The sequence below is a fragment of the Drosophila busckii genome, chromosome 3R (genome assembly GCF_011750605.1).
Source record: "Drosophila busckii strain San Diego stock center, stock number 13000-0081.31 chromosome 3R, ASM1175060v1, whole genome shotgun sequence".
Classification (NCBI taxonomy): Eukaryota; Metazoa; Arthropoda; class Insecta; order Diptera; family Drosophilidae; genus Drosophila; species Drosophila busckii.
The window spans coordinates 8,182,393-8,203,653 of record NC_046607.1 but is presented as its reverse complement, the minus strand read 5'-3'; the positions used below and the strand labels follow the sequence as shown (position 1 = coordinate 8,203,653).

The 21,261-nt window shown below is 34.9% G+C and overlaps 2 protein-coding genes across 2 annotated transcripts in view; both read left to right on the top strand.

Annotated features, from left to right (window-relative positions):
- The first annotated feature begins 2,341 nt into the window (after positions 1–2,341).
- On the top strand, positions 2,342–3,160 carry LOC108601582 (seminase). The gene has a single exon (XM_017989482.1). The coding sequence runs from the start codon at positions 2,342–2,344 to the stop codon at positions 3,158–3,160; it is 819 nt and encodes a 272-aa protein (XP_017844971.1).
- Positions 3,161–4,688: 1,528 nt separating this feature from the next.
- Positions 4,689–21,261, top strand: part of LOC108603566 (tubulin beta chain) — a 25,462-nt gene continuing 8,889 nt past the window's right edge. The window contains exon 1 of the mRNA XM_017992483.1: positions 4,689–4,968. Coding sequence (XP_017847972.1) covers positions 4,912–4,968 — 57 coding nt within the window. The 5' untranslated portion in view covers positions 4,689–4,911. The remainder of the gene's footprint in view (positions 4,969–21,261) is intronic.

The following is a 21,261-nucleotide window of genomic DNA, read 5'->3' as shown; positions in this document are numbered from 1 at the left end:
TATATATTGCTTAGTTAATCAATTGGCCAGCAGCAGCAGCTTCAATATCGAAAATGTTATGCAATAAGCGCAATGTGTTTATAACTTAAGCAACTTGTCGCATTGCTCTTGTTGTTAGTAGCAATTGTGGCTAAAGAAAGTGAAACTTACAGATAATTCTTCACAGTTGAATATTGATAATTTACTAAGTGACATACCAGAGCTTTCTACTCAGCTCACACATAGATCAACATCAGCGTTGATGTACCAATGAATTGTTTAAAGAATTATATCAATAAAAAGCAATTATCTTTTTGCTAAAGCCTTAAGAATAGGCCAAATACTGTCCAGATTCGAATTGAGAAAAGGCTAAAACGGCGTCGCTGGTCTTCATAGCCATTGCTATAAATTAACGCGACCTCTTTGTAATTGTTGGCAAGGCGTCTAAGCTAATCGCTGTCGATCTCGCTGCCGCTTAGGAACACAGTGCAAGCCAATTAAGCAGCTAACCCATTTGACTGGCCATTCTTAATCTTGGTGTATACAGACCGTTACGCAATGCGCAGCAAAGTAATACAAAAGGAAATAGGCATTGTTAGGCATCTGTATTGTTAATAGGAGTAAGTCGCATGTTTGCCTTTTGTTAAGCTGGTCCTGTGTGACAGCTCTCAGCTCCGCTTCAAGCCTGAATATATGCAAGAAATTGCGATAACAACCGAACAGAAGAGCTTTTAATCTCGCGGCTCAATCTATTGTCAGCCTCATAAATGTAATCTATGAATTAGAGATCCCAAACTATTCGAAATTTAATTGCCAATAATTTTTTTCAGTGCAAAAGTTGACAACTAAAATTTTTCTCATTTATATATGTGTGTGTTTTTGTTCATATGTATTAGTGAGTGCCCTGCCGTATCATAAATAAATCAAACGCGCACAAAGCAAACCAAGTCGCATAATGTAGCCCAAGCCTTTATCGTCCAGAAACATGAGAAGCTACGTAGAAGAAGAATATGCGACGCCAATCTGTCCCCATTGCCTATATATGTATTCTGGCTAGTTGGCGACCCTTTGGACTGCATCACATCTACTTTCAACGGGATCATCATGCGTTTATCTGGTGTTTCGCCTCTAGGCGGCTACCTGCAGGCTGAGTGAGATGTGCGCGATGCCAATGCAGATGCAGCTCTATGCGCGCTCGCCTCATGGGCAGCACTTGATGGGCTATCTATTTGGCCAATTCCTCGCTTCGGCTATACCGCCTAATCCGTTGCTTATACCCGTGGGCGTCTCCCTGAGCGTCTGGACTGTGGGAAACATTGGATGTGAATGAGATGTTCGGTGGCATTCTCTGCGCGCTGCCTTAGCAGCTCATCAAATGCGATATCTGATCTATGATGAACCCTCGCGTCTGCCTGCGCTTTTGATATCCTATCCAAGCAGTGGCGACGCACGCCGCCTGCTCCACGTGACGCTGTGGAACGCACTCTGAAGCTTACTTCAGCCTCTGGGGCTGGGTCGTCTTCTTTAATGGCACCATAACCGACGACTATGGCGGCGAGATGCCGCTCCACGAGGTCTTACACTATTTCCTCGATGCTTTCTGGTGGGCAGATCTTAAGCAAGCGCTGCTGGATACTAATAGCTATGATAACATCATGGCTGACTATAAAGCTTGGCGCCTATAATACCTACAAGGTGTTAAGCTATTGTGTCACTGCCTCAAGGAGAGATAAAAGCCGCATATAGTAAATTCTTCAAACATACAGTATATGACGAATCCAGAGCTTATTTAGAACGAAACGAATTCAATAATTGACACTTCATGCTAAGCCAATAAAAAACGTTAAGCCCTTAAGCAAGTCAAATTATTACACTTTAACCAGCATGCACTTAAGCCAAACCCTAATACTCATTTTTTTATGATTGTGCACTTGCGCTAATTTAAGCGCAGCGCCTAATTCATTAGACTAAAAAATATCCGTTTAATTTTAAGTTGTTAACATTGTTTTCCAATTAAAATTCTTATATATTTATGTAGATTTTATTAGATCTGTCATGTATTAAATATTTATTTGAATTTAATATTTAAGCATACTTAAAATTTAGTTAGTATAATTTTGTAACTATTTGCTGGCCACTGTCAGTCAACAAAATTATACAACAAATTCATTGTCATTGTTTATTAACAGAATAACGTTAAGTATACGACTAGTGCTTATGTTTCGTTTAAAGTTGTCTGTGAATTATAATTGAAAGAGCAGCTTTAGGAACTAGTCAATTTTAGTTGTTATTGTTATTGTCATATGGCCAGACATAGTGTAAAAGCAACCTAAAAGGCAAATCGAATCAATTGCAAGAGCAAATGATACGAAGAGATTTGCAAGCAGTAATTGAAATGTTTTCGCAGCTGAAGCAACTGATCTTAGTGCTTTTACTACCAATGCTGATGGCCGAGGAGCTGGCAAATGATACTGAGCATACTTCGGAGAAAATAGAGCCGAGAATCTATGGTGGAGCTAGGACGACAATCACCAAGCTGGGCGGCTATGCAGTGCAGATTTGTCAGCAGACAAAACTTATTTGCACTGGAACACTGATCTCAACCAAGCACGTTGTGACTTCGGCGCACTGCGTCGAAAATAAGAGCTACAGGATGTATCATGTAGTCTCTGGCGAGACGAAGCATCGCAGCAAGCTGCGCACAATTGCAAAACTAAATTATATTGCAGATGCGCGACTGCATCCGGATTATAATAAATTCAACTTTATTGCCGACATAGCCGTGTTGAAAGTCACGCATCCCATTCGCAGCGTCTATGTGGGTTACCTACCTATCTGCAAGTCCAAATTAGCCGCCAAGGATGTGGTCACTATCGCTGGTTGGGGCGAAACTGAACATACCGACGATTCGCTGCGTACTCTAACCGTGCCCGTCATAGATAAAAAGGAATGTGAGGACAAGGTCAAGTTTGATTTGCCGGACAATGTGATATGCGCTGGCAGCTACAATTCCAAAACAGTTTGTAATGGCGACTCCGGCGGACCACTGGTATTCAAGGGTCAACTCTGCGGCGTCAGCACGTGGACCTATGAATGTGGCAATAGGCAGCAGCCTGATATCTTTATGAGTACGTACGCCTACAAGGACTTTATCAAAAAGTGTGTGGAGCAAATGAAATAAAGTTGAATTTGACAATCGAATTTTACAACAGCTGCTTTAACAATGCATTTAAACTAAATTTTTTAATAATATATTAACTCGTATATATTAAATCGCATAAAATTTAAGTATTTGATCTGTTTTCTTTGATTTAAAGAGGATTACTGTTGAGTTCCACTTAAATAACTTTTTAACTAGCTTATAATAAAAGCAGAGAATTATTCAAAGTGCTCTATGGCTTATTTAATTCGGTGAGCATTTAAGAAAAAGAACAATGAGATGTTCTACTTTAATATATATTTATAATTTAAGCTACTAATTTGAGTAACTTTTTCTAAACCATTTATATTGTACTCATTTTACTTAACAACATTTAGTTTAATTTAACAGCATATAGCTTAATTTACAATAATTAGTTGACAGGTTTGGTTTGCTTATCGACATTGATAGCTATAGTAGCAGCATATTAAGTTAAATCTAAAATTTATGTGTATTATATTACCCCATTCAACTGGCATACTGGACAAGCCTGTTTATTTTAAAATGTAACAAACAATAATATTATGTAACATAATATTATACTTGCAAATATCTCTATATAGCGAACACATCAGTTTGAAAGTGAAATGCTTATGTAGCTACTTTGTAAATTCTACTAAACTATTGAATATTTATATTTATTCAATATGTTAAACAGGTTGCTATGAAAAAATTAGACTGCGAATTGAATTCTTGTGGACATGTTTGTTGCTTCCGAATTTGGTAGAAGCCACTGAACTATTTTCTCACTCGAGCAAATCAATCAACAAATCAATCTATGAAATAAAAAATGATCGCATTATCATTGAGTAGAGCAAGCTATAAGTGCTTACAATCTTAATACTATAAAATACTATACACTATATTAAACGTATTAATGTACACATAGTTATCTGTATATAAGTGCATATAACGTAGCTTGACTGTATGTTCTCTCTGTTTATACGTCAGCACAAATCATTAAAAACATGTTTACTTGGAATCGAGGCCAGTGTATAAACGTTGTAATACACGTGGTATACAATTGACGCTCTTTCGCTTGCGCTCTTACGCTCTCTTTCTCTCGTCACTGCGCTCTCAGTCACTTGCGCTCTTTCGCTCTGGCGCTCTGTCAAGCGTAAACAATCTGAGCGCATTGCGGCTGGTTATTCCAGATGAAAACCAAAGAGCATAAGAATGCGAGCGAGCGAATCATAAAAATTTTCTCTATGCCAAACATGTTATTGTTGTTGCTGTTTCTTTTTTTTTTTTCTTGCTGTTCTGAGCGTTTTATCAGTTGTTGTCACATTTTCAACTATTTTCGTTTGCTTGAACGTACGTTCGCTTGCTCGCTCTCGCTCTCTCTCACGCTCTTCTCTCACGTGGCAAACACTTAATGCTGACACATTGTGCCTCTGCTTGCCCGCCGCCACCCCCCGCCCATTGGTTTAACCGGCTCAAGCAGTCAGACAATTCAAATAGTGGGTCGCTCGGTCTCTGGGTCGTCTTTGTGCTTTCAGTGCACGTTGAATTCTCGTAGCGAACGCGCCGATCGCATCTACAAAAATATATAAATCCTAAATAAAAACAGTTGTGTTCCCCCCGCTCGCTCACTCGCTCGTTACGCTCGTCGCTCTTTCTGTGTGTGTGTACCTAGTGTTTGTTTCTTTTTGATATTCAGAGCATAATCGTTCGCTCGCTTAGATTGAAAACTTCTTGTTGACCTTTGCTTAGTCACAGAGTTCAAAGCAATTATGAGGGAAATTGTGCACTTGCAGGCGGGCCAATGTGGCAATCAAATTGGTTCAAAGGTGCGTATAATTAATATACAATAACTAAGACTGTATGTGTGTGTGTGTGTCGATACAACGCCCCTTTTGCTAACTTAAGCAAAAGGCACTATAGTTAATTCCTAACCTCACACATTTAATTATAAAACCAAAGCAAAATCAACGCGCTCTACATTCTACACGCTCATTCGCCCCTGCTCTATGCTCTTGAGTTTTTCCTTTCTGCATTTTTAGTGCGCAGTGTGTACCGGCATGCACTTTCTCTCGCTCTTTCGCTCGCTCAGCCGCTCTCTTACTCTCGCGCTCTTTGTTTATTTTAGTTAGCGAAACTATACAACTGCAAATAGCAACAATTGACGTTAAGATTGAGCGCAGTTTTTATCTTATCTAAAGTACAGATAGCAATAGCTAAAATTTCTAAAATATTTTCTTTACCCTTCACACATAATCCCCCAAACGATGATGCATATGCCCAAAAAAAATATATATATATTTATATTTATGACATGCTACAATATATAAATTTCACTAAAGCGTGTTATCTGCTTAGCTTTGTAATTGATATCGTTAGACCTTCTAGCGCTATTTATTTAAGTATTTCAAAACTTGCTGCCAAGGTTCTGCTCTTGAACTGTGCCACACAAATGCTGGGAATGAAAGCTAAACTTTCTTTATGTTTGCTGCGGCCCTTAACACTTGACTAAATTTACATGCAATTGTGATATTCCATTAACAAGTCTAGAGAACAAGCGTATCTCAGTCAGCTCATAACAATTTGTATCTTGTCTTATCAACTGTAGTTTAGTTTGTTAGTCAACTATATGGTCGGGTGGGTCGATGTGATTGAAATTCTGAATTCTTTGCTATGCAAACAATGGAATTAAAATCAACCCCTGGCTATGCGAATATTGTAATCAAAATATGTGGTTGATGTATTGTTAATGTTTTGCAATAATATTTTTAAGAAATTCACTCATTTCGACAGCTCATTTTTTTGAATACGCACACTCGACAATAAAATAAAATTATTATAAATTATGTTAAAAAGTTACATCAATAGTTTTTCGCATTTTATATTTTAGGCTTTTCTTTTTTTCAATTTGAGGTAGCCCAGAGTTCATTTTAGAACAAAGGTTACTATGAGAAATATTTTGAAAATATTCCATAGATTATAATTTTGCTAAAATTTTAACTGACTCACCCTAATGTTCATATCTTTGCGTGTTTTTGTTTCTAATCAGTTGACTTAACATACTCTCAGCATAAAAAGGTAGAAGACAACCAAAAATAGCAATTACATACTAGAGCGTAGTTATTTCATCAGTACACTCGCCCATGTATGTCATCGCCCACTTTATTCAGCATGTTGGCTGTCAATTAAACGCATTCAAATGTAAATATTACAGTAAAGAGCCCAAGTCTGAATAAAAAAGAGTGCGCATTCTAAGTTAATTTAGTTCATTAATGCTAACTCGCACAATTTACCACAACGAGCAACTAGCAAAAAGTAGAAGAAGAAGCGGCTAGAAAAACGTTGACATTTGACACAGTTTTTTTCTCTTCGGCCGGTTTTCTTTTTGTTGTTTTTGCAGCATAATTTTCTCTTCTGCTTTGCATGATTATTATTCTTTTAATTTATGTTGTGTGTTGTTGTTGTTGTTGTCTTTACACGCTTTTCCACTTCAACTTGCTGCATTGGCATTTGGCAAAAGTTAATTATGCCGCTGAATTTTCCATACAGCCAAATGACAATGCTGGCTTATTTTACTTACATTACATTAAGGTTGAGGCCTTTGTTTTCAGCCACGATGCATAATTTGAAATTTATGTAATTTATAACAGCTGACAAGTGAGTTCGCGTTCGCGTTCGCGTTTCGCGTGTGTGAGAAGATAAAAACATGTTTGTTTATTATTGCATTAAATTTTTACCAATAATAATGGCAAGCATATTTAACTGCAGGCATTATTTACGCACACACACACACACACACACAGACACACAAATAACGCTTAATATTATTTTGTAATTTAATTGAATGTCCTCCTCTGATTAATTGGCTTTCAGTGTGAATTATTGTTTGTGCGCTAAAATAAATAAATAATAAATATGAAAAACTGCATGCTATGCACAAAAGCAACAACAACAATAATAACAACAACAACAACATGCACTAAATAGACAAATTTATGCGCTGCAGCGAAATTGTGCAAAGTTTTTTGCTCGCATGCAAATAAGAAAAAATCTATTGATAAAGCAAAATTCCAAAAAAACAACAACAAATACCAAATGTAATTTTTTACATCTAATGGAACAGATTAAGTATAGCACTCAGCATAAACCTCTTAACTACTTTGCGTACATATATTTTTGGTTAAATTATCATATATTTGTTTACGTTGAAGTTGCAATTCAAAAAATTGCAGTGTGCGTAGCTCTCTCATATATCAAAAGCAAAAATGTTGTAAATTTTTGCCAGCGAGAGCGCACAAATGAAAATTGAACCCTGGGCCATGCAATTTTTATTATTATCATTTTTTGTTTCTTTCATTATTTGCATAAACCTAATTTTCCCTAAATCATTTTTCGTGCACAATAACTGAGGAAAATCTATTTACGGGCATGTGGCCCTGTCTGCGCTTTAATTCCAAGCCCCAAAGCCCAAAGCCAGAGCCAAAAAACAGCAAAATAAAAATGCCAAAGAGTGAGAATAAAATTTATAGACGAATGGAACGGAACGTTGCTCGGGGTTAGCAAAAAGCAAAGCAAGCAAACAAAATATGGAATTAAAGACTGTGGCAAAAGCTGAAACCAAAAGACTCCAACCTTGCATCATCATAGCAACCAAAATAATGCACAAAATTGAATTATAGATGGCGTTGGCAACTATCGCAGCTATAATTTCTTTATGCTTACACCCGCACACATGCACAAGCACACACACACATACATGCTGCTTGTTTGCTCTGACAGCTCGTGGGGGTAATGCGCCTGGCTCTATGCAAATGCAATTTTGATGCGGTTCTTTATACGTTCGTCTATGTTTTGTAGCTAGCAAAGCATAAAAAGAAAGTTTACGGCAATATTTAGCTGAACAGGTGTATCTTGTGCATGTGTGTGTGTTGAATATTGTATTGGTATTGGTATTGAGTGTATGCTGCTCTAAGCTAATTATCGCAGCTTAATATCTTTCACACGCTTGTCTCGCTAACTGTCTCTCTCTCTCTCTCTCTCTCTCTCTCTTTCTCTCTCTGTCTTACTTGCCATTTGCTTAATCAAAAACTTTACATCTCTGCGACTTGTGTGTGTTGCTTTTAAAATAATTACTAGACCACAAAGCAAAAGCAGCAAATAACTTAAGCAGTTAAGAGCAGCTGACCAAATATAGATTTAAATAAATATGCTGTAAAATTATATAAAAAAAATCACTGTCAGTAATTGGAATTAAGTAAATGCTCACAACTAAATCAATAGTTTAAAGTAAAGTAATTTTAAGCTTATAAAAAATACTGTCTAGTGTATCGAATGCTGATTTAGTTTAAAAAATAAATAAGGCAATATATCAATATATTTATCTAACTGAACAAAATCAAATTATATTTGACTGTTCATAGAACTTTACTTTGTTATGACGCACATTGAGCTTAAACTTGTTTGTTTTAAATTAGATTTAGTCAAGGCTTCAACAAAATAGTAAACAATCCAAACCATTTTTGGGAGCTTGTGTGTTTAATGTTTCTTAGAAGCGTGAGACGCAACTGATTAAATTTTTAAATGCATTAAGACCCACATTTTTTATACGCTAATCGAACAGTTTGTAATCAAGTTATGATTAATAAATCTATGCCACCAATTAATTTGTCTAAAACTGACTCAAGTCCATATTATTGATTCCAGCTAATTTACAGAATATTTAAAAATTTTTAATTTTTAGTGATTAAAAAATCGACAACATATTAAAGTTTTTAGTAATTAAAATTTAAATTATATTTGTTGCAAACCTAAATGAATTGTTTCAATCAATGATAAGCGCATTAAGCAGTAAAGCATTAAGGATTATAGTTTAGGATTTCTCCCTAACTAACACCCAGGGCTACTCACATGACTAAAATATGCTTTAATACCTAAATACCTGGAAAAAAGTGTTTGGCTGTTGTTCTACACTAAGCGTAAGCTAAAGTTAGCTGTATATATAAAAAAAAAATATAAATGCTTTTATCAATTTGCATAAAAATGCGTTTATGCATAGCAAATGAAGTTTACATAAAAACAACCACACACATACACATGTGCATGGACTAAAAGTGTCTGCGCCTAACGCTATGCAACAGCAAAAGCGCAAAAGGGCAAAGGGCAAACGCATATGCCGACGGCAACAAAGCGCTTCGTTGCACAAACTGATTATGAATATACAGAATATATACAGAATATATACAGAACGTGCATTTTTATAAATATTTTGCACATGTTGCTGTTGCTGTTGCTGTTGCTGTTGCTGTTGCTGTTGCCCTTATGAAAATTACTTATTTATGCAATGCTTTATGCTTTTGTCTATGCTAATTGCTGCTGCCCCCAAAGGCGACAACGTCCAATAACTAAAATATAAAGAGCAGAGAGAGTTTGAAATCAACAGTGCAGCTGCTGCTGCTGCTGTCAAGTTTCGTCCTATTTGGTTGCAAGCACTTGCGGCAACACGCATAAGCCTTTTGCTGCAGCTGCTGTCACTGCTGCCTTCTTCCTTTTGCTCTTTGGGTTATTTATTTAAAACTCTTTTAAAAGCATTGCAACTCTCGTTAGCTCATTAAATTCTCATGCTGCCAGCGCTTAATGCATGTGGGCGAGCTGTTTGCCACAGTGTTGCATATGTAGTAGTATCATTGCAGCTTGTTTATTTTATTTAATTATAATTTTATTTTTATTTGTTGTTGCCACAAGCGTTGCTGCTGCTGTTGTTGTTATACTTTTAATTCATTTGCATTTTCATTGCATTTTCAATTACTTTGGTAATTTTATATTATTGAAATTGCATGCCACAAATTGTAATTATTGTGCCTTACCTTTATACACCGCACCCCCTGCCCCACTTGCCCCCTTAGCAGCACTGAAATATGTTGCGCTTTTGTAATCTGGTATTTACGCTATAAATAAAACAATAAAACAGCTGTTTGCCAAACAAAACAAAAAAAAGAGCAGAGAGTGAGAAAATTGTTAATGTAAATGAAAACTGAAAATGAAAATTGCAAATGCATTTAAAGCTTAAATGCCACACACACACACACACATGCAAGTTGCCTCCAAGCTACAGCAGCAGCAGCAGCCTGTAAATTATGCAGGCAATTACAATACACACATTTTAGTCTTTAGGCCACGATAAGCAAACGAGCTCGCTGTGCTGGGCTGGCTAAAAATTGTTCGATAACATATTGACAGATATTAACCGCATAATATGCTTTAAATTTATGGCAATTTGTCGCACTGCCAATGAAACATGCATAACATTCACATACATACATGTATAATTAACAAAAACAAATCATTGCCGTAGCACAACAGTGACAAATTTTTTAAAACAATAATCAAGATTTTGTCTGCAGCGCCAATTCAATGCAATATTATTTTATATCTGGCGCTGCGTTGCGTTGCGTGTTGACAAATTGTGCAATCGACAAAACGCCTAAATTGGAATTTGCTAAAATAAACATGCTGAGCAGAGAATAGAAAATATAAAGAGCTCTCGCGACAAAATCTCATTAAAAACCAATGCGGTCGAAATATTTATCACACATGCATAAATGCTGCTCTAGGTGTGTTGGTGTACACTTGAAAAAAATAAAATTATAGTTCTAAGCAAGCTAAAAAGGTTGGCACAATAATAAACAATTATTTTTAAAAACAAATGCAGTCAATGCTAGCATATGATTTAAGCTCTTAGTTTGTTTATATTAATTTAGAGTTTGTTTAGTACAAATATTATTTATTATCTATAGCATTGATGCACGCACAAATTTATGGGAAATGAAAACAAATCAGCGCTCTAAATGTTTCAATTTCTTTCAATTTGCAACTCCCTTTTTGTTTAACTCGCTTCAGCTTCTAAGTTAAGCTCTTTATTGTATGTTAAGCTGCGCAGCATTATCCACATTCTAGATTTAATTTATTACAATTATTATAATTCGCATATCATAGAAACTTTTAATTATCTGAGCTGCCACAGAGTTTCAAACAAACTTCAAACTTACCCAAAACCAGCTTCGAGCTTGTGTTAGAAAATAAAGACTTCTCTATTGGAGACTAGACGGACATTTTAAGAAATTTTTATATTTATGATAACTACAATACTCAAAGCTAAGTATAAAATCTCTCCAAGTTCTGCGCACCTTACGATTTGGTTTGAAAGATTATATACTCTACAAGAGATCTAGATTTAACTCTATAAATCTGTGACACACCAAATATATTTATTTGCTTAAAATGCTTTAATTTGTATTCCCCGGAAAGTTTTTATTACAATTGACTCAACTTTGACTTCAATTTTGATCAACTTAAGGCAGTAGCTGCCCGCTTAACTCATCGATCTAACGCTCTAGCTCTTGCTGCTATATTTCATATATATAGCTTGCTAGCTGGTTACCTATTCTCATACTAACTATGCTTATGACTCTTCTAAATTATGGCTTTGATTCTGATGTCGCATTTTGATGCAGTGTAGTTTAGATTTGCTTGAATATCTAATTGCGTGCATAATTTATAGCAGGTGAGAGGCGCGCACAATTGCCCCACAAAGAAATGAAAGCCACCATCAGGTTTGACCACAAAATAGCGCAAATGCGCAATCGAAATAAATAATCGGTGGCGTGGCGATATTAAAATATGTTTAGTGCATCATTTGCATGCAACTGCGTTTGGCAATTGAATTGATATACAACAAATTTATGTATTTTAATATATAAAACACAAAAAACAATGTTCATCATGTACTCGTAGCAGCAGAGACAATAGAAGCATAAATTTAAATACAAACCAATATCAATCATATAAAACATAATATGCTTTGTAAGGCCACACAGAACACAAAGCGTAAAACACAATATAAATATTTGTACTATTTGCATATGCACGATAACCATAAAGCCTAGCAAACAAATAAAACCAATAAATTCTTAAAACAAATATGAAGCGCAACAGAAAAAACGCCATAAAAAAGAAAAGTGCATATGCATGTATTTAAAATATAAATATATATATATATATGCATTCTAGCTAGACATCAAAGAGGCTTTGTACTATTTACACCAAAGACTTGCATGTGTCCGTTTTTTTTTTTAGTATTTTATATTTTATATGTTACAACGCCGCAATGGAATATATATTTTGTGTATCAGCAAACATCGTAAATTGGATTTTTCAGATACATAAGCACATTACTGGTTAGCAGAGCAACAGTCGCTTTTTTTTCAAGCGCACACGACTGTAATATACACTTGGAAGAACAACTGCTGCTATTGCTGGAATAAATAACTCTCATAACTTTATTATTCAAACTAGCAGCATATGCAGCTATGAGTTGTCTTTCTCTTAGGTGCTTTAGTGTTAATTAGTTAGTTTATTTCCAGCTCAATAAAACTCAATAATAATATAATATACACTTTAAAATAAAGTTTTTGTATAAATGTCGTCTAGTTTTCAAGCAAACAGTCTGAGTAGCCCGAGCTGCCTCTGCTTTAGTATTAAACAGATTCTTTCAAGTGCATTAAGTGGATGCACTCGACTATAATATACACTTTTAGCTACAAATATTTAAAGTAACTGTCGATTGAAAGAGAACGAAAGGCATTTCTCTTTCTCTCTTTAGTTTTTCTCTCTCTTTAGACAGTTTAAGCACAAAAAGTGCGTATGCATGACTATAATATACACTTTTAGCTACAAAGATTTAAAGTAACTGTCGCCAAAAAGAGAATACGATGCCTTTCTCTCTCTTTAGTGCTAGACAGTTTACTGTAAGCACAAAAAGTGCGTATACATGACTATAATATACACTTTTAGCTATAAAGCTTTAGTATAATTGTCTCCAATTTAACAGAACGAAAGCATTTTAACTAAGAGCCTTAATTGCTAGACAAATTTCTTCAAGTGCATATGCACAACTATAATATACACTTTGTAAAAAGCTTCATTGTTAAAACTTTAATATCTCCAATCTAAATTAGACAGCACATTCTCTGCTTATACAATATTTTTAATTAAAAACTTGCATTGTAGCCTGCAAGCTCAAAAGCTTTCGATTTTTTATGCATTAAACTAATTACAGCATTTTATAAAATTTATTTAAACTGAACTCTCTATACACAGCTAGTATGTTATGCAGATAAAGAAGTTTTATAAGCACCCATTAAAAAAACAATTTAAATATTGTGCGCATAAAAATTGTTATGGCATATTGTAAATCGTATATATAACATATATAACAGCGTTGTTATCAGCAGCCACAGTGAAAGCCATTAAGAAATCGCCTTTAAAATATTGTGACTGATATTTGGGATTTTGTACTTTATCAAGCATTTTTTTTCTTTTGCGCTGTTGACATATTCGGTCATTAATAGTATGTGGAAAATAAATTGAAAAAAAAAAAAACAAAATCGTTTATATTTGCGTGAATAACTCGCGTGGCATAAGCCTGCAACAAAAATGCATAAAATACAACTGAAATGTCAATTGTTTTAAATGCAGCCAACAAAATGCGAAAAAAAAATTGAAAAACTATGCACATGCCACAACAACATATTTACATGACATCAACAAAACCGCTGCTGATATCAATGACAATGGCATTAGGCAAAAAAAAATGCTTAAAAAAGGAATTTAATTTATATGGAAATTACACTTGAATGCGCGTGCTAATTAAATATTAATTGCTGCGATATTCATGTTGAAGAGCAGCCAAGTTAAGTACGAAAATTTAAAGAGCTGCAAAAATGAAGTGTGAAGTTAATTAACTGTAAGTTCCACCTAAGATAAACATATAGATTGGCCTAATAGGAGCAGTTAGTACAATCAAAGCTGCAAGAATTCAAAAGCTTAAGTATGAAATTTTAAAAAGTTGCAAAAATGTTGTGTGAATTTAATTAGCTGAAAGTTTACCTTAGATTATAAAAAAATATTCAAAGTTAGCTGCACTTCAATTTCCGTAATCTTAATGAGAAGTTACTCCAATCAAAGTTATTAAAAAGATAAATTTGAAAATTTAACTTTAAGATAAATATTACAATGCTAAGCATTGGAAACATATTGATTGGGTTAATAAATTAGTTGCACTTTGCTTAATCTCTATAAGAAGTTAGTTCAATTAAAAGAAGAAGAAAGAAATTTCATAAAAACTTAAGTACGAAATTTAAAGAGCTGCAATAATGAAGTGTAAAGTTAAATACCTGAAAGTAAAGCTAAGATAAATTAATAATAAGTTAGATATGCTTGAGTTTGCTTAATCTAAATGTGGAGTTTGTGCAATCAAAGCTGCAAGAATTTATTATAAACTTAAGTGTGAAATAAACTGAAGCTTCAACTTAATAATCTTAATATTAATTATATGCTAAGTGCTAAATATATAAATTATTGGTTTAATTAATAAATTAGCTGCACATCAATTTGCTCTACTCTATGAGTAGAGATTTTATTAAAAAGTCAAGTATGAATTTAAAAGAGTGTATTGAATTTAATTCACACAGAGTTCAACCTTAGAAAATATTTAGATTTTGATGAATCAATTTGCTTAATATTTATGAGGAATTAGTCCAAGCAAAAGCTGCTAGAATTGTATAAAACGTTAAGTATGAAATTGAAAGAGCTGCAAAAATGTAGTGTGAAATTATTTAACTGAAAGTTCAAGCATAGATAAACATATAGATTGGCCTTATAAGTTGGCTGTACTTCAATTTGATTAATCTCTTTGAGGTATTATTCCAAACATAGAAACCAGAAATTTCCTAAAAAATTAAGAATGAAATCGAAATGAAATCCCAATCATCGCTGCAACAATTTCTTAAAAACAAATCTTAAGAATAAAATATAAAGAGCTGTAAAAATTAAGTGTGAAGTTAATTAACCGAAGCTAACTTCATACTAAGGTAAATATTACAATGCTTAGTAAACATATTTGATTGGCTACTTAATAAGTTAGCTGCATTTACAATTTGCTTAAGCTCTATGAGTAAGCTAATTCCAATCAGAAGCTACAAGAAATTTCTTAAAAATAAATCTTAAATTCCTTTGCTCAAACATAAGTGAAATAACTTTAAATTTTGTGGTTTATTGAAGCAAATGCAGCAGCTGTTGTTTGATTTGGTTTTAGGGGTGTGTCACACACACACACACACACACATGCACATACACATTGTACATATGTGTGTGTTGGCTGTTTATTTATTTAGCTATTGGCAAAACGTACTGTCTTGTTCATATCGCTTGCCACATAAATATTATTATTATTATTACGTTCAATGTCTGCAGTGCTACACTCGACATAAATATGCATGTGTGTGTGTGTGTGTTCGTGTGTGCATATTACAGTTGATAAAGCTCAAGTCGAGACAGTTGAAGTTGCTGATAGCACATTGAATGTCCAAATACTTTGAACATTAGCAAATATTATTGAGCAGACCACAAAACTTCATAAACAAAATGAGTCTAAGCATAACTTAGACACGCTCTGGCACTTGCTACGCATACTCGACTAAACTCAAGTAAATATTGAGAGCCAAGCACCTGAGCTGAGCAGCAACAACAATCAAATCAATAGTTTTTCGACTCGAACGGGTTGGGCTGGGGCTGGGGCTGGGCTGGCGGCTTTCTTATGTTAATGGGCTGGCTAACCGCTAAATTAATATTTGGCTTAGACAGAGACAGAGGCATGGATGGAATTGCCGGCAACCGCACATTGCCACACACGTGAGGCATGTGCAGCACACATTAGTTAAATCAATATCTGGTTAAATAAAGCACAAATATTTGCATATCTAAATCGACAATTATTGAAATCTCAATTGAAATTTGTGCGTCGTTGTGCTTAAATGAAATTCAAATTCAAATTGTTTTTGAAAAATGTAAATGTGGCAACATCAATTGTTAAAGCCAATTGCTTTGTACAGTTATTATACAGACTATGTACAATATGTTGTATAAATAATATAATATTTGTTACTAATTTGCATGAGCTGCTGGCACAAAAGCTTTAAATAAGCGTAGCAAACTAAATAAACAGCAAGTGAAATAAAAGAAACGAAAGTTAAAGCTTGCTGACTATAAAATGCATTTTGTTATAATTTAAAAAAGAATTCTTTAGTTTTAGTCTCAAAGTTATGCAAGCAATTAAATGATTTTACACTTGTTAAGCTTTTGCTTCTTTTTATTGCTGCTGCTATAGTTAATATTATCGCTTAAAGTGTATCAGACAACAATAACAAATAAATAAAGCAAACTGCAATGCGCTGATAATGACAATTAGTGGCCGCATTTAAATTGATGCAGTTGATGAGCATTGCACACACACACGCACGCACGCACACACACATATAAAAAAAAGGTAATTTACGCAATGCGACGAGTTAAAATAGCATTTTTCTGGTTAACCGCCAGCACCTCGACATTCACACGTGCCATCAATTTACACTCACAGTACGACGCATTCAGCATGGAGTCCCTCTCGGCTGTATAAAGTTATAAATTGCAACAGTCTGTTGCAATTGCTATATAATTATGCCTTATATGCAACCCGAACAGCAACAGCAGCAACAGCAACGCCAAAAAGTATGCTATACATATCTAGCTACAAGTCTCTTGAAGCTTTTACAGTTATTACACACACACACACAGACGCACACTGGCACATTATTGAAGCGACACGTGTATGTCCAATTGGTATTTAGTGTAGTTTGGGTTACGACATGCCAAGTGCACATATAAATTGCATTTTTGAGCAGCTCGACAGGCAATAGAATTCGTGTTTGTGTTTGCGTTTGTTGCTTTTACTTTGCTGTATATGGTATATGGTTTATGAGCAGCGCCATCTATCGACGACAGCAGGCCATTAAGTTTCAAGTGTATTTGGATATTTGTATTTTATGGCGACTTTTGAATGGCCATGTCAACTGTGCCCCCCATTCCCGTAAAGCTCATTACGCTAATGGATGCAAACACATATGTGTGTGTGTGTTTGTTTTGTATTTGGGTTTTTGCCACACACACAAATTAAAATAAATTGACTTAGGCCGTAACGTAAGCGAGTGCGCTTTGCATTTAAAGCTCGCCGCATTTGTAAATTGGCAAATGGTCACAAAGCGTTTCAATCCTGTTTATTATTTTATAATTAGTTTAATGCCAAAGCGCACCCAAATTCAATTAGAGCTCAATGCTATGCAACGCTTACAATCGGACACACACACACATAGAAAACACACACGCATTGCCAACAACTTGATGCGCTCGCACATTATAAATTTTATTGAAATTTACGTTTTAATATGCTCACAGCACTTGGAATGTTAATTAGAAATGCACTCTATGCTTTTTTCAATAATCAACAAATAAAACAAATATGGCTGATTTTTAATGCAGTCAGTGCAATGTACGCACAAATGTAAATTGTTTAAGTTTTTTTTTTTGGAAATAAATTCCAGCGCACAATTATTTTATTGCAAAAAGCAGACAAAGCAAGACTAGGCTAAATAAATGAAAATAAAACAAATAGCAAACTTTTCAAAAATATTTGCAGTTGAAATTAAAAATTAAGTGTGACTAATCATTATTTTAAGTATTCTAGCCAAACTCTAAGCAGCAGCAATATAAATTAAAAAGTTGATTGATTAAATTGACTTAATAAATAAGAGTACATTTCACTTCGTATCTTACCATTGACTGAGGTCTCAGCTCTTTCTTAACTTAACTTAATTATAAAATTCCGATATATTCAGATGTGTATTTTGTTGTTAAATTAGTTTGCTATGACAACTTTACCTAATTATATTTTACTACTAAACTATACTATAATACTATAATAATACTAATAATAAAATAATACTACAATAGGATATGAGAATAATTAGGTTATAAGCCTAGTTGACAAGTCTTGGGGGTGTTGCCTCTTAAGTCTTCTTCGACCCACGTAACATGTGAGACGCTGTGCAAGTGCATTGGGGTGCAGGGCGTAGTGCTGTATATGATAAAAAAATGTATTATAGTATAGGGCTAACAAATATTTGCATAACTTAAAAATCAAAGGCACTTAAGGTTATTCAGACTTTTTTTTAAACATATTTATTAAATGAAGCAACTGTACATGCCGAAAGCTAGTACTATAACATCACAGTTATGAAAAGTGATTAAGCCTAATCACATAGGGGTCCCATCTTTTGTGCCATTGACCAACATACGCTGAACATTTTTAATAAGAGCAAGCAAAGAAAATGAGCAGCGAAAACTGAGGACAACACAAGCTATAAATCTATATCAAAATATATCTGATGTAAGCAATTAAATTGCGAAACAGCTTTCAGTCAAGAAATCTTTGGATTTACCTTTAATGTGGCAATGTAAACTGAAATGAATCAAGAAATCTTTAGCTTTAGCATTTTATGTAGCAATGTAAACTGTTGAGCAAACAATCAACGAAATCTTTAGCTTTAACTTTAATGTAGCAATGTAAATTATGAACTAAGCTACTAGGATAGCCTCACTGCCGTCCAATTGTTTTTCCAAACTCTTGCCAGCGTAGTCGCTTTAGAGGTCTAGCGGGTTGCTAACTTCAGCTTGGAGTGCCTCATCAATTTGTCCATGTATCAATTTGTGTGCCGTCCAATTTGTTCCCCCCACTGTGTAGAGCTGCATATCTGTGTGGAGTGTAGATCCTCGCACATACCAGGGGCAGTCTGTAGCACCTGGATTCGTTTATAATTTGACTTAGCAGCGATTCCCTAAATTTGAATTCCGTAGTCATATTGATAAGATACAATGTGCCCTTGTGCACCTGAGTGGTTTTTCAAACTGAGCATCAATATTTCTTCATTTTTCATTACAATTGTGTCTTCAATTGTTGATTTTCTACCATCAATATATTGATTGTATCCACTTTTTATTCACGCTCCATAATTTGAGTGCTGTTGACAACCTTTTTTATCTAAATGGCCACGCGGAAGCCAAAAACTCATTGCAAGTAGCTCGTTTAGAGCTGAAATCGCTTTCATAGCAACATCAGCAGTATTCTCAATATGATTAATATGCTTATAATAAAAACTTAGCACGGCTTGCTGTGTTTACTAAAATATTCTAATTTTAAGCAACAATATTTCTTTATCATTAAACATTATTGCAAGTTACTTAACTGTTTATTTTAAACTTTATGCTACGTAAGTTAAATTTAAATGCAACAAATGCATAGCTCAGTGCTTGATTCAACTAAATTTTGAATACAGCTCTTTGATTTTGTCTTTTTCTTAGCAGCAACAGCATCTTAATCTTAATATTTCTTATTGTTTATTAATGCTTTGGCGCTGAGCGCATTCGTTTCATGCAATATGCAATATCTTGACTCTCGTTGACTTTGGAGCCCCGTGGCAATGCCTTATCAATTCTCTGGCGTGGTGCTTCGTTCGCTTCCGGTGCGACATGCACTTCCGTTGCTTTTGCGTAGCACACGCAGCCCTTTGCATCCTGCGCCGCAAATGTCTTTTTTGTTCGCTGGAAAACAAAGCGCAAAGTGCAGCGCACATTTCTTTGGTCCAGCCGCAATTAATTTATGCTCGGCTTTGGGTTTTATTTTTTTTTTTTCTTCGTTGGACTTTGTGTAGTTTGCCACTTGACTTTTGGCCATTGTGGTTGTTATTTTTTTGTGTTTTGGGTTTTTGTTTGAGAGCGCGCTTTGAGAATTTTAATTTTGAATTGAAAAAGCTGGCGCCAGCGAGAAAAATTTTGTTAGCGAAATGGCGCCGCTTTGGTCAACGCATGGCTCCTTTTGTTTACTTTTAATTTGATCAGCAGACTTGTATTTCTCTCTCTCTCTCTCTCGCTTCTTTTACACAATTTTGTAATTAAGCAATTTGACCGCAGCAGCCAGCAAAACTTTTACGCAAATGAAGGAAGTTAATTGTTTTTTTGTTGCCTCTTGGCTTAGCCAAAGTTAAAGGTTGTAGCTGGGCCAACTTAAATTGCTCGCTGACGTGTTCGTGTCAAAAACATAAAAATGATAAGCGCAAACGTTAAATGGCAGCTGGACAGCTCAGCTCTCGCTCTCGAAGCTTGTTCAGCAGTCAATTTCATGCAAAAGCTAAAAATGTTGTATAAATAAAATAAGCAAAGCGTAGCCGAAGCTCGAGTACGCTGCCAAACAAAGAAACCAAATCAAGCAACAAAAATACATACAATAGTTTCTATATAGCATATATATTTTTATAGTTAAGCAGCTCAATTCAGAAGCTTAGACAAACAAGCCCGGCAAAGTATTCAAAAAGAAAAACGCTTATCTGCAATTGGCTTCATAAAATATGCGAAACATATTTACATTTCCCCAACGGCAACAAGTGCCAGCAAAAGCAACCAGCCCCAACCCCCAATCCAAGTCAGTCAAATTGTTGTTGTTGCTGTTACTGTTGCTGTAGCCAAAGCCGAAGCCGAACGTACGACAAATGCGAGAACTAAAGCGTATGCAAATCAAACTTATTGTCAGGCCAAAAGTGTCTGCCGATGCGTACAATTGAGTGTCATATTTCCAGTTTGTTATATATGCAAAAAGTCAACAACAACAATGTCACATATGCCAACTTTTTTCTTTATTTTGGCAAGGGTGGAAAAACTCAAGTCGCAACTTTTGTCGTTCTTTCTTTTTTTTTTCGTTACTTGATGTCCATGCAAGTTGTTATCATTGTTGCGTGTCTAAAAGCCAATGGAGAAATAAAACTTTTGCAAACAAAAGCAGCGGCAATAGCAGCAGCATTATCAACAGCAACAACAACAACAGCAACTAACTGTTGTAAATGTGCATGAGTGTGAGTGTGTGTGTGTGGGCTTAAGCATGCAATCAGTGTTTAGGAAACTTTCAACTTGAACGCTTATTAGCTGCACATGTTAAAGGGCAGCAGATATTAAAGAATAAATATATAGCAAATATATATGAGTGAGCTCAAGGCAGTGTTGCTGCAAAAACAGTAGAGAAGGAGATACAAATGAGAGCGAGAGAGAGATACAAATGAGCTGCATAGAATTTTTAATTTATATCTATGTCTATTTGCTGCAATTCATAATTCTGTAACAAAGTCTTAAGACAAATGTAAATG

Excerpts from the sequence above, each read along its gene's own strand:
- LOC108601582 (XM_017989482.1), top strand. The coding sequence starts at position 2,342 with ATGATACGAAGAGATTTGCAAGCAGTAATTGAAATGTTTTCGCAGCTG.